General features: G+C 38.8%; 2 protein-coding genes across 4 annotated transcripts in view; one reads left to right on the forward strand and one right to left on the reverse strand.

Annotated features, from left to right (window-relative positions):
- lyve1b (lymphatic vessel endothelial hyaluronic receptor 1b) overlaps positions 1 to 5,074 on the reverse strand; it is a 5,883-nt gene extending 809 nt beyond the window's left edge. The window contains exons 1-6 of one of the 2 annotated variants that reach the window (XM_046037384.1): positions 4,962 to 5,074; positions 3,259 to 3,294; positions 2,581 to 2,746; positions 1,587 to 1,726; positions 923 to 1,366; positions 68 to 146 (exon numbers count right to left, since the gene is read on the reverse strand). In XM_046037384.1, the coding sequence (XP_045893340.1) occupies positions 68 to 146; positions 923 to 1,366; positions 1,587 to 1,726; positions 2,581 to 2,636 (719 nt within the window). In that variant the 5' untranslated portion in view covers positions 2,637 to 2,746; positions 3,259 to 3,294; positions 4,962 to 5,074. Of the gene's footprint in view, positions 1 to 67; positions 147 to 922; positions 1,367 to 1,586; positions 1,727 to 2,580; positions 2,747 to 3,258; positions 3,352 to 4,961 lie in introns of those variants that run through there. The other variant, XM_046037383.1, reaches the window with a different exon arrangement.
- On the forward strand, positions 2,669 to 14,446 carry LOC123961743 (myosin-9). Of its 2 annotated transcripts, none has more exons than XM_046037381.1 (11): positions 2,669 to 2,703; positions 4,848 to 4,896; positions 4,974 to 5,068; positions 6,330 to 6,585; positions 7,908 to 8,048; positions 8,857 to 9,057; positions 10,207 to 10,394; positions 13,209 to 13,422; positions 13,627 to 13,725; positions 13,847 to 13,914; positions 14,140 to 14,446. In XM_046037381.1, exons 4-11 carry the CDS (start codon positions 6,403 to 6,405, stop codon positions 14,297 to 14,299), a joined length of 1,254 nt encoding a protein of 417 aa, XP_045893337.1. In that variant the 5' UTR covers positions 2,669 to 2,703; positions 4,848 to 4,896; positions 4,974 to 5,068; positions 6,330 to 6,402; the 3' UTR covers positions 14,300 to 14,446. The 2 variants fall into 2 exon arrangements, with proteins under 2 accessions (XP_045893337.1, XP_045893338.1); XM_046037382.1 differs by lacking the exon at positions 2,669 to 2,703 and adding an exon at positions 4,326 to 4,357.
- The last annotated feature ends 56 nt before the right edge of the window (positions 14,447 to 14,502 follow it).

The following is a 14,502-nucleotide window of genomic DNA, read 5'->3' on the forward strand; positions in this document are numbered from 1 at the left end:
GGGGGGGGGGGGGGGGGGGGGCAGACAATGCTTTAAGAAATGCAGGACATCTGACAACGTGACTCACAGTTTGTAGTACCACACAACACCTGCTGCTGTCAGGAGGAGAAGGATGATGCCAAGAATGATGAGTGTTGTAGGTACATCTGGGAAGTAAACAGAGATTTTATGATTGAATACCACAAACTCTATTTAATTCTGTCACAACTTGTTACCGTGATGATTGGTAGTTGACCATAGTATTTCTATTACCCACAATCTATCTTGATCCACCTATCATAAAACCTTGTTAAGACACTTGGTATTTGTTGTTTTGTTTTGTGTTTTACATTAATTGTTAATGGTCTAATTCTGAGATAAGTATTTTAATGATTCTAAAAGTTTGCACTTGTTGTGGTGTTTTTCTTCCCCCTAGTAACCAAAATCTGATTAATGAAACTTTATTTTAATTCTGGTAAAAATACAAACGTTATTCTGGCAATAAAATGTTTATTCAAGAGTTGTAAACTGAACCCTGGTTTCTGGAATTTAAGGGAAAATGATCAATCCATTCATCCCCAACACTTTCAAATCCACTGCAGTGTTTTAATATCAAACTATTTACTGTGTAGTTGCAGGAGTTCTATTTCACTAATTTTGTACAATATCACAGGTTACAGTGTTATAATCAATTCTGATTTTGATACACATAAAAACTCCCTTATGTGTGACTCATATTGACCTCTACTGGTCACTAGTAAGATCTGCAACATAATTTACAGGTGTCCATCCCTCCCTTCTCAACCCCTTGAATTCCACTGCCATACAAAATCAGATTTTCACAACAAAAAGGGGTTAGACAATTTTACCTCTTCTTAGAAATAGCGAATGTCACAGAACCACCACAAAATGTATGTGAATCAACAAATGAAAGAAGACGTACCTCCTGGAGAAGGTTTTGCAGGGCTCACCAGGTGTGGCGTCACTGACTCTGAGGAAACAGAGAAGTCAGAGGGATGCGCAGAAGTAGAACTGGCAAAGCTCCCCACAGTGGGTTTTGAGGTGATATGGTGAGAAAGATAAGTAGGAATATGGGTGGAGAAAGGTTTAAGAGTGGAGGAGGTGGAGGAAACCCTGGTGGAATGTGTTGTCTTGACCAGAAGAGTAAAAGCTGAAGTAAAAGATGTCCGCTCAGGGGCTTTTGTTGTTATTGGCTTCCTTGAAGGTGGAGAACTGGTTGTTATTGGCTTCCTTGAAGGTGGAGAACTGGTTGTTGATCTGAGCACAGGTGAGGAAGGTGTTGTGGTCTGCGTCAGTGCTGTCAGCGTGGTGGGGAACTTGGAGCTTTGTGGACCTGCCGTTGATTTGTTTAGACTTTCTTCAAAATCTGCAATTGGTGAGGCGAAAAAAAGTTTACATTTACATTTTAGCCAGCTGATGCTCAGAATACACTTCTGTTGATTATCAACATTACTAGTTAAGGTGAATGCTAATTCAATTTTAGTAAATGAGAAATTAATAATGCAGATTTTTATATTTAAAAATGTTTTAGCAGTTCACATTGCACATTGTTGAGTGTATGTGGGAGTGCAGAAATTGAACAGTACCTGATGCATTGAAGCAGAATACACCAAACTTTTTATCTGCACTTGCATACCATTTCACCACCCCAGTTTTACCCTGTCCACAGGTACTGGCAGATGTAAGTCGTGGGACGACTGCGATCTGTTCAGCTGTCCAGCCATATCTGTTAAAATAGTAAATGAAGTGCAGATAGTTAAAATATGAAGCTTGGTTTGAGAAAATTAGCATCTGTGTGAACTATTATTTTACAGGTCTTGGTGAGAAAAACATTACATACAATCTGATAAAATCGCCTCAAGTGACATCACTTGATTGGTTGGCGCTGAAGACTACAAGACCAAGTAACCAGACCTCTGCAGCCTAGGCTTGCAGCTTGAGGCTACATTAGCCTCTGCTATTATTGATGATATTTCTGGTTCTGCTGCGTTGCTTTTGATACTTTATTTAAAAAAAACTGTCAATCATGAGCCTGATAATGTTATAGCAGGGCAATAATAAATTGGCTGAGCACTCTTTCAAGAGAATTGTCAATTCTTCTCTGTGAATCTGCAACTCTTCTGTGTTTAGGAGTGGGAGAGAACAGCATGTTCAGACAATAAGTATGTGTACGTAATTGAGTGACAAATATTCACTGTATGTACAGACAGCATTTATTTCTATGAGCTGCACTTGCAGTTCAGAATAACTAGGCTTGGTTAGCTGGGCCTGATTCAGTTAAATAACTACACAGGTTACTTATCAAGCTTTAGGTGTATGATCATGAATGTTGACAACAAATCCCTGGTGTTTTTAATTCTGGAATTTCCCCATTTAATTATAAAATCCTACTTATTATACATATTTTCTGTTTTTGTTTCTTGTTTCTAATTCAATATCAGCGGGTACTGGTGGCCCTGACATTATGCACTTGGTTCAATAATATTTAACATGTATAATTGATTGATATTAAAGTGTGGAATTTTGTAACCATAAATCTTCAACACTGCATATTAGTCAATACTTCAACAGTCAGCCTACTTGCACATCTCCAATCCACGCTGTACTGCTCGCTCCATCTGGGCTATGGTCGCCATGGTGATGTTCAGTGAAAGGCAGGCAGCTCTGCCCTCAGTGAAGTTAAAGGTGTAATCTCCTCCTTCAGTAAGTATGAAGACTCCAGCAGCTCTGCTACTTTGAGGGACTGCTGTCATTTTGTAAAAATACACACATTTAAAAAGCATTCAGAAACATCAGCATGTCTGTAAGCTTATCACGCATTCTGGACTAAGTATGAAAGGTTTCTTTATGTGTAAATTTAAGTATCATGATTATTTTCAAAGCACAGTAATTTGTGTTAATTGTGTCATTTCATAGTTAGATCACTTCAACCTAAAGTGATACTGTACTATAAAGTAAACAGTCCTTTTCCACATTTAACTCATGATACTGTTTGATGATCTTACATTGTTTGATTCATTCTTGATACTTTTATCTGACTGTGGTCACACAATTAACTTTTTGTCACATGACAAGCAACCAAGAAGAGTTTCACCTTAAAAGGTCATGCATGAAAGAAAAGAAAAACAAAACAAATTTAATGTTATACATTCATGCATTCAAAATGCATGAAAATAAACAATCACCATAAAACACATAAATGTTCCAGTATTTGGTCTAATTGTGGTGCTCCACCTATATCAGAAACAAACAGCTTACCTTCATTTAGATTGGAGTTGGAGGCCAACAAAAATGCTGCAAAAAATAAAAGTAAGTTTTGAGTAAAAAAACAAAATCTTGCCATGTTTTTTACAAAACATATATAACTGGAGTGGTTGAAGGTGAAAAACCAAATAAAGTGAATGCAAGGGGAAAAGCCTCAGAACAAATGTCATGTGAATGGGACGAGGAAACAGGAAGCAGAGGTCAAGTCTGCGTGATGACCCTTTATGTGATAACAAACAGGACTTGACAATGAAAGTAACTCTGTGTTTTGATTTGTTGTTTTGTTTATCAAATTAAAGATATATGACAAACATAGCATGTTCAATGCTAAACTTGTTAAAAACTTGTTAAAAAGGATTTCCAGGAAACATTAAAGCAGGATGACAGAAAGCATGAGGTTTAACTGGTGTTCTGGCAGAAATAAATAATAAGAGATAATCCTCTTGGTGTGATTAAAGGGCAGATCAGTCATGTGGGCTCGTTGCTTCATGCTCCTTTATCAAAATGGTGCCTTCTCAGTTAAATATGGATGAAGCAATATTCTAGAAAATGTGTTAAAGGTTTTCAGTGGTTTGGAGTTTTTCTGCTTTGCCAGCATGTATCTTCCAGAGATATGTTTGTTCTGACAGGCTGGTCGGAAAGGGAACTTCCTCCACATTGTGCTTTTTTTTCTCTTTTTTCTCTTTTTATTTACCTTTACTCTTCTTCTATATCATTGCCAGCTCTCATGTTCTCTGATTAATTGTGGTATTCTTCTACAATGTTTCTGCTGCACCACATTGCCCTCTGGCCTTCAGCAAGGGATGTCCAACAATAGTGTTACAGGAACAACATTTTGTCTTGTTAACCAGCTGTGCCACTTAAGGCCTATGTATCTATTTATTTTTAACTGGGTTTATCCTAAAATACATTTAGTTATTTCTTCGTGTGTTCCGTTAGCAAAAACCTGAGAATGTAAATTACAGTAAAGAGTGCAAACAATATGTCATGCTTAGCTAAAGTTACAAATATGTGTTCCCTGTATCACTGACCAGGCAGGACGAGCAAGCTTAGATAATCAACGGAGCTCTAAGGGCCCTAGGTTAACTGTCTGGTTTGTTGGAGTCTGATTAATTTAAAATTGAGTTTTAAAGCAATAGTTTGACATTTTGGAAAATATGCTTAATCACTTTCTTGCCCAAAGATAGATAAGATCAATACAACTGGCAAATCTGGTGGTTAAATATGAAGCCACTGCCAGCAAAAAGTTAGCTTAGCTTAGCTTAGCGTAAAGACTGGAAACAGATAGCGTAGCTCTCTCCAAAGGAAACTATAGATCCACTTACCAGCACCTCTAAAACTCATAAATTCACATGTCACATCTCATTTGTTTAATCTATAGGGTTGAGGCACTGTATAAAAGGGCTCTATAAATACTTTACAATTAAATTATTCACATGTTGATGGACTGTGGCGTATAATAAGCAATGTTAACAGCTGCGCCGATGGCAATGTTTTGATGCTTCATGCAGAACATCATTACTCCCAGATCAAACATCACCATTCTCAGCTCAGTTAATGCTTATATTTTCATTATATTCTAGGGATTCAAACCAGACACGTGCTGACAGCGAGGATGTTTTCATGCAGAAGGTGAGACAGTTCAACTTGTCCTACTTTCCTGACTCAGTGAATATGGTGTCAATAATGGAGCTTACTGTCTGTTTCAGGCTGCAGCACGGATGACTCGGACTGGGCTGTATGGGATACAACGGCGTAACACAGATAGAAGCAGGAGGAGAAGCTAATTCGTCACACTTCCCTGGTCAGGAAGAGTGTAGAGAAAAGCATAATTCAGTGTGACAATTTCCTTCAAGCAGTATCATTACAGAAAGTCATCCTCAGGGACAAGAGGAGTTTGTAATTGAAACAGTTTTTCTGAGGTCACTGATCCAAAGCCAACACAGATATTTCCTTTCAGACTGGTTTGTCAAATAATATACTTACTCCTAATAAGTAATATTTTATACATTTATACTCCTACATGTCTTTTTTTACTCTTAGTCATAACAATGTTTTGAAGAAATATTAATGAAGTTTATTCTTACTGTTGATCTAATTCCATCACTAACCGTTATCTACCGATGGAGAAATGGTGTCTAGGAATGCCTAAAAGCTACTCAATCCATCAGTCTTGGTCTTGGTCTCCGAGCCCCTCAGTTGCAGCAGTTTAAGATTGGTTTAAGGGCCTTGCTCATTGGTATTGGTCTGTCGCCTAGTGCTTGCTCTTGGTGGGAACTGTTGGGCTTTCTTTAAATATCATCACATAGTACGGTCTAGACCTGCTCTTTTATGAAAAGCGCTGTGAGATAACTGTTGTTGTGATTTGGCGCTATATAAATAAAATTGAATTGAATTGAAATTGAATTAAAAGAAACCAGTGCTGACAGGAGACAGGAAATGGTCCTCTATGTCAAAGTGAAACAACTAAATAATTACATCTTTGGCTTTCTTCAAATAATGAAGCGGTAATTGTCAATTTCCCTTACACATTGCCAAAAGAAGTGCCAGTGATAACACTTTTCTCATTAAAACACAACAGACCTCCTGTTTTTCTCTGCATTTTCCGGAGTCTCAGTACCCACTAGCCCTGCCTCGGCCCTCTTGTTCCCCTCTGCTCCGTCTACCCGAGAAGGCCTGAAGATCTGCTATGAGGTCTGAACCCTTTTTGGGTTCATGTGCTCATCAGCGTTGAGTGGTAGTATGACTAAAGGTGTGAGGATTTGAATTGTATTTCACACTTTAAAAGATAAAAGATGCCCTTATACCAAAAACACAAAGACTGTATGCCTCTGCCCCATGCAGGTTTGCCCTATTATGTTACCTTGTGAATAATGAATGATGCTCGGTTGGTGATAGTATCCACCCAAGGAACTCAACATGAAACTGAGAACTTCATTTACACCACATGCTTCCATTGTGAACACAAACTGGGAGCCCTGTCTGCTCTCAGAGCCTCATTACAATTGTGGTGAAATAATATTTTAACAAAACTGCACTGATCTGGCTTTGAAAATGTCCCTCAGAGCCAAATCCCACACAGACCTGCAGACGGCTAGGACGTCCCTGTTAGACAACAGCCTGTACAAGTCTTTCTCCATGAGCAGCAGTAACGTTAACAGAGGCAGCCGGTTCGGGAACGGGACAGTGGAAGAGGTCAAAGGTCTCACCAGACCGTCCGTGAGACCTGTACGGGTGGTCAGGCCAGTCAGCGCCATCAGCTCCAATGGCTCCTTCCTCCAGATCAACCATCTGCAAGGAGAGCTGGTCAGAAAGAGGAAGGTAAGTGTTGGATCAAGCATCCTCAGAATTCTGTTTAACTAATGATCTTTAGGAAAAATATTGATTCCCAATTATTACAATATATTACAATACTCTATCCCTTAGCAATACTACGTGAATACCAAATATTCAATTCCACAGGCCCAGTAGAAGTTCAGTATTGAATGTTATGATCCCATAGACAAAAAAGAAGGAACTAAAGTCATACTGTTAAGTCTGACAATTAAAAGGGAAACATTATACAGTACAAAAGCCTAACTCTATCTGTTTTGAATGAAAAACTTATTTAATAAAAGGAAATATGTGAGTGTTACATCCTAAGGTCACACAAACAGATGTTGATTATGTATTCCGCTATTTGTCCATTTTGGTGTAAACACACTGTAGATGGGATATACAGGAGCCACAAGGAGGGCTGAAATGGCAGACATAAATGTGCATTAAAAATGTTTTCATTATATACACAAGCCTATGATTATTGGGGGAAAAAAGTGTGTTATTATATATAAAATATTATACTATAGAATATATTATTTCTATATATAAATATATATTATTATAGCAAACGAATAGTGGCTAGAGAATTGTGGTTTTGTGTTCATCAAACTTGAATGAACTATGAAATCACCCTTCAGTCCTCCCTCCAAATCCACTCCCTGAAAACACACTTCAATCATATCACATCATCTTCATTATCAGCAGAAAGCATTTGTGCCAAAAGTCAATGGCGTATACCTTTTGATAGAGGAGACGAATGTCTATAATGCGGAAATCAGTCTGTCAGGAGCACCCGGCTTTTTAAGGGACCGTGAAATGGCACTCTTATTGGTTTAATTAATGTTGCACCCAAAAGACACCTATGAATACTTAAGAGACTAAGTAAATGCAACCCCTTTGCACCTTGTGCTTTACTTTGCACCAAGATTATGTGCTGTTTAACAACCAAAAGAAGAGTTGGACACGCCCTGAATGCAATTGCCCCATGCTCTTTAGATTGTTTAAATAGGGTCCTAAATATTCACTAAAAGATAAAATTACCAAAAATAAATAAAAATTTATTATTTGCTGTGATAAGTGTGAAAAAATGTCCATTGAAGGTCGGGATTAGGAATTTCTAACTGGCACCAGTCAGTCTCCTTAAGTCAGTACTTTTCAGTGTCACAAACCAAAGCACTGTGCATCCAGAGAAGTCGTCCTTTATGTCTTTAGCCTCATTAACAAAAGGTCAACCTGAGTTTTTTGGTTAATTGTGTGTAATCAGTCATTTTATGAGCTTGTGTCCTTCCACACCATATGTCACTGATGATGTAAACGTCCCTCAGGAATGCGAGGATCTGAGAAAAGAAAACAAGTACTTATCAAATGAGATCCATATCGAGAGGATCACAATGCGCACAGAGAATGAGCTGACCATGAGGAACCTCAGGAATCTGAACCAGGAGCTGCAGGTTCAAGTCAAAGAGGTACACTCAAACACTGGACATAGTTTTAAACAGTGCATCACTCAAGAGATAAGAGAGAATAACGGCATGTCTCATGTGAGCACTGGTGAAAAGAGCGTACAGGTCTTCATAAAACACCCGCACATCATTTTAGGAAAGAATTAATTCGGGCAATCGTCCCCTTTAAAACACTGTCCTCGCAATAAAAACACAGTTAGACTTGACTGGCGTCGTATTGCAGTACAACATAGTAGTTTTGTATTGATCATAAAGATGGAGGTAATTGTGTAATTAATGTAAACAAATGAAACTATTCCCATGGCAGCTGTCTCCACTTATTTTGCGTCTGCCCTCACTATACATGTAGACACACAGCTATATGTTATAAATGTGTAGCTCAAGCTGAGATAACCTGATGAACCCAATATGACATCATCCAGGGTTATTTTCTTAGACTTGACAAAGCTTCTCCACAGCCACAGAAAGTTTTCACAGGCTGAGCAGTGGGCTACGTGACTAGCAAACTGACTTTGTGTAAGAAGTGTGAAGAAGAAGGAGACAGCATTTGAGTTATATCAAGATATACATTTTTGTATTATTTAGTCTTATAGGATAGTAGTGATCGTTCATAAATGTATATAGGAGTTTCTTGTAGTACCATTAACCTATGTGTATCCATTCACGCCTCATAGCAGCTCACTGCTGACCCTCATTCTGAATCTGAGTGGTTGGAGTCGTATTGCATCTAGAAACAAAGGCAGGCCTCTACTGTTTCCTGACCAAGTCACTACAGAACACACGCCCACCTCTCTCTCTGACCCCCCATCAGCTCAAACAGAAGCTGTATCAGAGCCAGCAGAGAGCAACGTTGTGCTCACGAGCTGCAAGTGTGGCGGAGGAGTCCAGAGGAGATGCAGAGAAGAGCAGGGCACTAGCTGAAGCTCGGGCCCTTGGGTGTCAGAGGGACAAAGAGGTGGCAGAGGCAGACAGGAGCCGCCTGAGTGAAGAACTACAGCAGCTTAAAAAAGAAGTACAAACACACACACACACACAGTTTGACACAGATATTGTCAGCTCACCGATAAACAACTTGTTAGAGCTGCAGAGATAATTAAAGGCAATGTAGCAACTGTAGCACAACATGTAATGTATACGTTCATTGTGTGCACCATCGTGACTCCATCGGGGTGGGGTGTTGCACTAAATGTAACTTCATCTCAAATTTAAGATGTTTTTTGTTTACCAGCAACTGACACAGTAGTTGTAGAACAGAGGCAGTCTGGGATTAAGTGCCAATTTAGCTACTGCAAGGAAAGCATATGTGAAAATACCTACAGCACTGAAAATTAAAGTTTAAAAATCAGTAGACTATATTATTAATAAAAATGTGATGCAAAGTATTTTTATGTCTTACTCTAAAAATTTATTAGAATGAATTCTGGTGAAATTATCAATTAGACTATAAATGTGTTGAAACAAGCTACATTATATCTAACTGAATATGGGTAAGAAAGTTGGAAAGTACTGAGAGACATACTAACGCACTGTAGATTTTGGTCTTTACATGAGATTTGTAGACTAGAAGACAAATATGGAATAATGCCAGCCTTATCCTTCCAAAACAAATGAGTTGACCATAGCACCATACAATGTTCAAACAACAGAGACATAGAACACACACAGGGGCATAACGGGTAATTATGCAGATTCCTAAAACTAAAATGTCTTTTAAGGCAGGACTCAAAGGTTTCAGTTCAGTCTCCATCTCATAATAATAAGATGGAGACTGTTAACAATCAATTGAATGCCTTAAAAACAGCCAGTTAGGTGATGACAAGACAGGGGTGGTCTCTCTTTTTGGTGCCAGTGGAAATCCCATATCTTTCTCCAGATCATCGGGTAAGAGGAAGGGCTAAAAAGAGTACTGAAATAATTTATGGTACATCATCATTTCCATAATTATGTGTTGATGAACAGATCAATAAACTGCAGATGACATCTCTTTAACCAGAATGGATGTGGAATATTTTTAGCACAGTTTTCCGATAGAGTTCCCTCTTTCCGTTTCCAGCATCAATATCCCTGCCAGGGCATAAACAGGATATGATATTATCAGTGGACTGAATCGATTCAATTATGACCTGTGACATCCATTAGGCATCTGTCTTTTCTTCTGTAGCACACTGATATGCAGGTTTTACTAGCGCAAACAGAGAAGAGTTATTTTGAAACCAAGCTGAAGCTGGATCGGGTGTCTGGGGAGAAACAGGCCCTGCTGCAAGAGAACAGGAGCCTGGAGGGAGACAGAGATGACCTCCGACAAAAGCTGAGACAGATAACAGAGGAAAATGTCCAAATTAAAGAGAGGTGGGTATATTTCATTGGCACCTTGAACGTGTACCAAGTCAATTTTGGGACATTAGAATTTTATATAAACATAGAACATTAATTAGTCCTGCAACAAGAGATGATATCTGATGCCCACTAACTTAGATGTTACAGATGTACCTTGTTTCTCTTATTCTGCCTTCAGGTATGGTCATTAGTAAGTTAGGCAGCAGATTTTTGGACCAAATTGAGCCTCGAGCGGTAAAAAACTAAAGATGGTTAAAAGGCATTAAAAAGGTCAAGGTGAGAAGACACTAAAACATAAATTATTTCTTTGCAGAGTAAGACAAGACAAAAAAGATTTGATTGAACATCTACTTGATGTGTTGTTCAAAATCAACTGTCAGTCAAACTGTTGGTCAAAAAGGTCTTTGAGGTATTTCAAAGCCTGGCCTAATGTCAAATATTAGATAACTAGATTACATTGCTTTATGTTGAATCTGCATTAACTTATTATTGGTCAGAAAAATATTTAATAGTACATGCTGACAGATTAACAGCCAAAGACATAAAATTGGCTTATCAAGTTGTTATGGCTAGGTTGCTATGACATGTGTGTTAGATGCGTAACAATGATATGAAATATGACTACACTTCAGAGAGTAAACATGAGGTTTTATAAGGAAAACTAAAGAGGACCATGGATAGAGCCCTGATGTACACCAAACTTCAGTTGGGCTTGCTATTCGCAATAGCAATGTATCTACCTGAGGAAAAAAGAAGCAAGGGCCACTTAGAAATATTCAGTGTTAAAGTGTCCAAATAAGAATGGAGTAAGTCAGTTATAATAATAAACAATAATAAAACTTAGTGTGTGTAGCACTTTTTTACAGGGTTGTTAAGTACTTTTGCATTAAAGCAACACCAGGATACATTAATCAGTGGCATCTGCTTGTATTAAAAGATCATTTAAAACCTGTAAATGCTGTGTGTATTTACTTTTCATAACCTGAGGTGATGGGTCAAGTTTTTTAAGACTAATCAGGCTTCAGTCAGAACAATGTGAACTGTTGAGGAATTGCTCATAGACTATAGGGCCAAAGGTGCTAAATACTTCTTTAAGAGGGGAAGTTGAAACAATGTCAAGGGCGCCAGAGGAGGGATATTTTAGATTCACAGTGTCACAACCTATACAGCAAGGCTGAATGTAAAACCTGATTGTAGCCCCTCATCAACAAAGATTACAGTGGGGATGTACTTCACCTATAGGAAGCAATAAATCAACACATAAAAGCAAACTATGTAACTGTATAACAAATCACCATAAAAAAGAAATCGCCTTAACCAGATGAGATTTTAGGTGATAAGTGATTTCTTATGTTTGAAGTCTTTCAGACAATTTGGTTAAAATTCATCTTGGACCACCGTTGTGGACTGCATCATACATCAACTGTAAAAGCACATGAGCTCTATTTAACCTCTAATTTTTCAATAACCAGAAATGACTGATCATCTCTTGCTGGGTGTACAGCTGGGAGCATTAGAAGAACATCAGATCAGACGAATAGTCTAATACATCTAATCTAAACAATGTTTGCCACAAACGCACAAGCATCAAAGCAGATAACGCTGCTAAAAATGGGCAAGAGGAAGATCATGAACATCAAAAGTTTCGATCTGCAGTAAGTTATATTTGGCTCTACTGGCATCTTCCTGCCAAAAGTCAATGTTGATTTATTGTTAAATATGTAAGTTACATAAATTAGGTAACATTTGAACTTTTTCTTTGCTTTCTGAAACCTAATAAAGTAGTTATGTTGCCTAAAAGTAACCAATGTGAACCTCGCTAGTGACAACATGTTCGAGTTGTTCAAGGTGTCACGTGAAATTTGTATCACGTATATATTCTGTTCTGTGACATTCTGTTCTCACCTGCATGCAAAATTAGATTCATCTGATCACATGATATCAGCTGATGTAGTTGGGATTGGGATTGTGAGCTGAGCTTAACTAAACTGAGATTTACATTACGCTCAATTTTGTTGCCACTTTGTAAACATAACTGAAAATCAGCTGTAATAAAAAAATATTTCTGCTTGAATGATGAAGGCATCCCTGAGATCATTCATCGTGTTTCTTTGCAACACGACCTTTAACAAAACAAATCTTTGAGCATAATCAAAGGCCGACCTGGGGTGTATGAGATCAGCTGAGATATAATGTTTGGGCAGACCTGGTTAGGAGGGGTAGCAAAATTCTTGCATTGTTACATACTATGCACTGTATCTGGGAAAGCTGAAGACCACTGAGAGCTTGATTGGGGATGGGGGAGCTGAGAGGAAAGCCGTGGAGATGAGGGAAGTGAAGAAGAAAAATGAATAAGAATTCAAAGGAGGCGGCGGAAGATAAGAAAACAGTAGAGACAAAGATGGATGCCAGAGAGGAGAAGGGTTGTTTGATTCTAAGATGAGATTCACAAGACATATGATGGCTTTTAAAAGGCTGCACAAAGTTCTTCATCTTCCTTTGGACATGAGCATAGGTGGTCTCTGTGCAGTGTCAGTGAACTTGGGTGATTTTTCAAAGGACAACTGGGGGAAATTCTTAAATCCAGATGTGCTTAGTTAGCATGGATTTATCTAAACACTCTACATGACTGGGTAACACAGGTACACAAAAGAGGGTTAAATTTCCATCTTAATTATCTTATCGCTTTGTTTCGCTGCATAATAAGATGTCCAAGCCCAAGTGGGGCTGGGAACCGCGATTACAAGGCAAAATGTCTCTGCAGTCCGACTGCAAAAAAAACAAAAGAAGATATTTTGGGATTTCATTTCAGTCTTGTGTTCACAGTGAGATGAATTTGAGGCGCAGGGCGATAGCATCGGAGGAGGAAAGCAAAAAGGCAAATCAGGCTCAGCGGGAGGCCGAGGCCGAGAGGCGTCTGGCTGAGAAGGAGAGGCAGGAGAGAACAGCCGAGTGTCTCAGCTGGAGGGAGAAGCACCAGGACTTATCCAACAAGTTCAGAGCTCAGGAGGACCTGAAGGCCCTGAGGCAGAACAAAGCAGTAAGAAAGCACTGTGATATGAATTGTAGTCAAGATTCTTGAAAATATTTCTGATGGGCTTCACTGTCATTACACAATGACATTCATACACAATGATACATCAGCAAATAGTTAAAAAAGTTAAATATCATATTATAACATCATATTGCAATGCATCATCTGGTTAATACATTTCAAAAATACATCTTCTGTGTTTTCCAACAGTGTCAAGCCAACATCAAGAGTTATTTCCTCTGCATGACAGAAAGCGACCAGAGGGTTAAAATTCTCAAAAACCAAGATGGCAACCCAAGAAACTTCACAGTGAGACGACTAATAACATATAATGCCGCAGAAAAAAAAAATAGAACTGCATAGATTTTTATGTTAATTGATCAGTGAATATGTATGACAACTGTTCATTATTTCATTTGATTTCGTTCAGGAGGGAGACCCCGTGTTCATCTCCACTCCTGAGTCCAGTCCTGACGAGCCTGAACGGAGTTCATCCAGGTAACGCTTTAACCACCAGCAACTTTTACTAACCATGTTGTCAGGTGGAAACCTTGTATCTCCAAAATGACAACTTTTCAAGAGCCTAGAAAAATGTCCTTGTTTTAGTTTGATGGCAGAACACATTTGGCAATTCATGGAAGAGAATTTAAGCATTCAAATTATTCAGTACATGAAACCCCACAGAGTGGAAGAACTTACATTTTCTAATAAATCTTTTCTAAGGACCATGTTGAGGGTCTCTGCCCCACAAATGGGGAGGGATCTGGGTCCGAGTCACTTTGATGAGCTGCCCGCCTTCGGAGGAGAGCGACCTGACTCTGCCCCTCTACGCAGAAGCAGAAAGGTGGTCGAATACTTCTGGATCCCTACAGACCAGGAATAGACAGCAATTAAAAGGTGAAACCTGCTTTGCTTGGTCATGACAGCAGGTGGAGGAGACTTTTCGCAGGTCTTGAGTATTAGTCAGAGGAAACGATTTTGTTGGGCGAAAAGCTGAGATGACATGACAGACTCCCTCCAAACATGCCAGCTTGCAATCGGTCATCACATGTGAAAGTGTATAACCGAGTGTGAAGCATTTTGATG

Source organism: Micropterus dolomieu, linkage group LG22, assembly GCF_021292245.1.
Source record: "Micropterus dolomieu isolate WLL.071019.BEF.003 ecotype Adirondacks linkage group LG22, ASM2129224v1, whole genome shotgun sequence".
NCBI lineage: Eukaryota > Metazoa > Chordata > Actinopteri > Centrarchiformes > Centrarchidae > Micropterus > Micropterus dolomieu.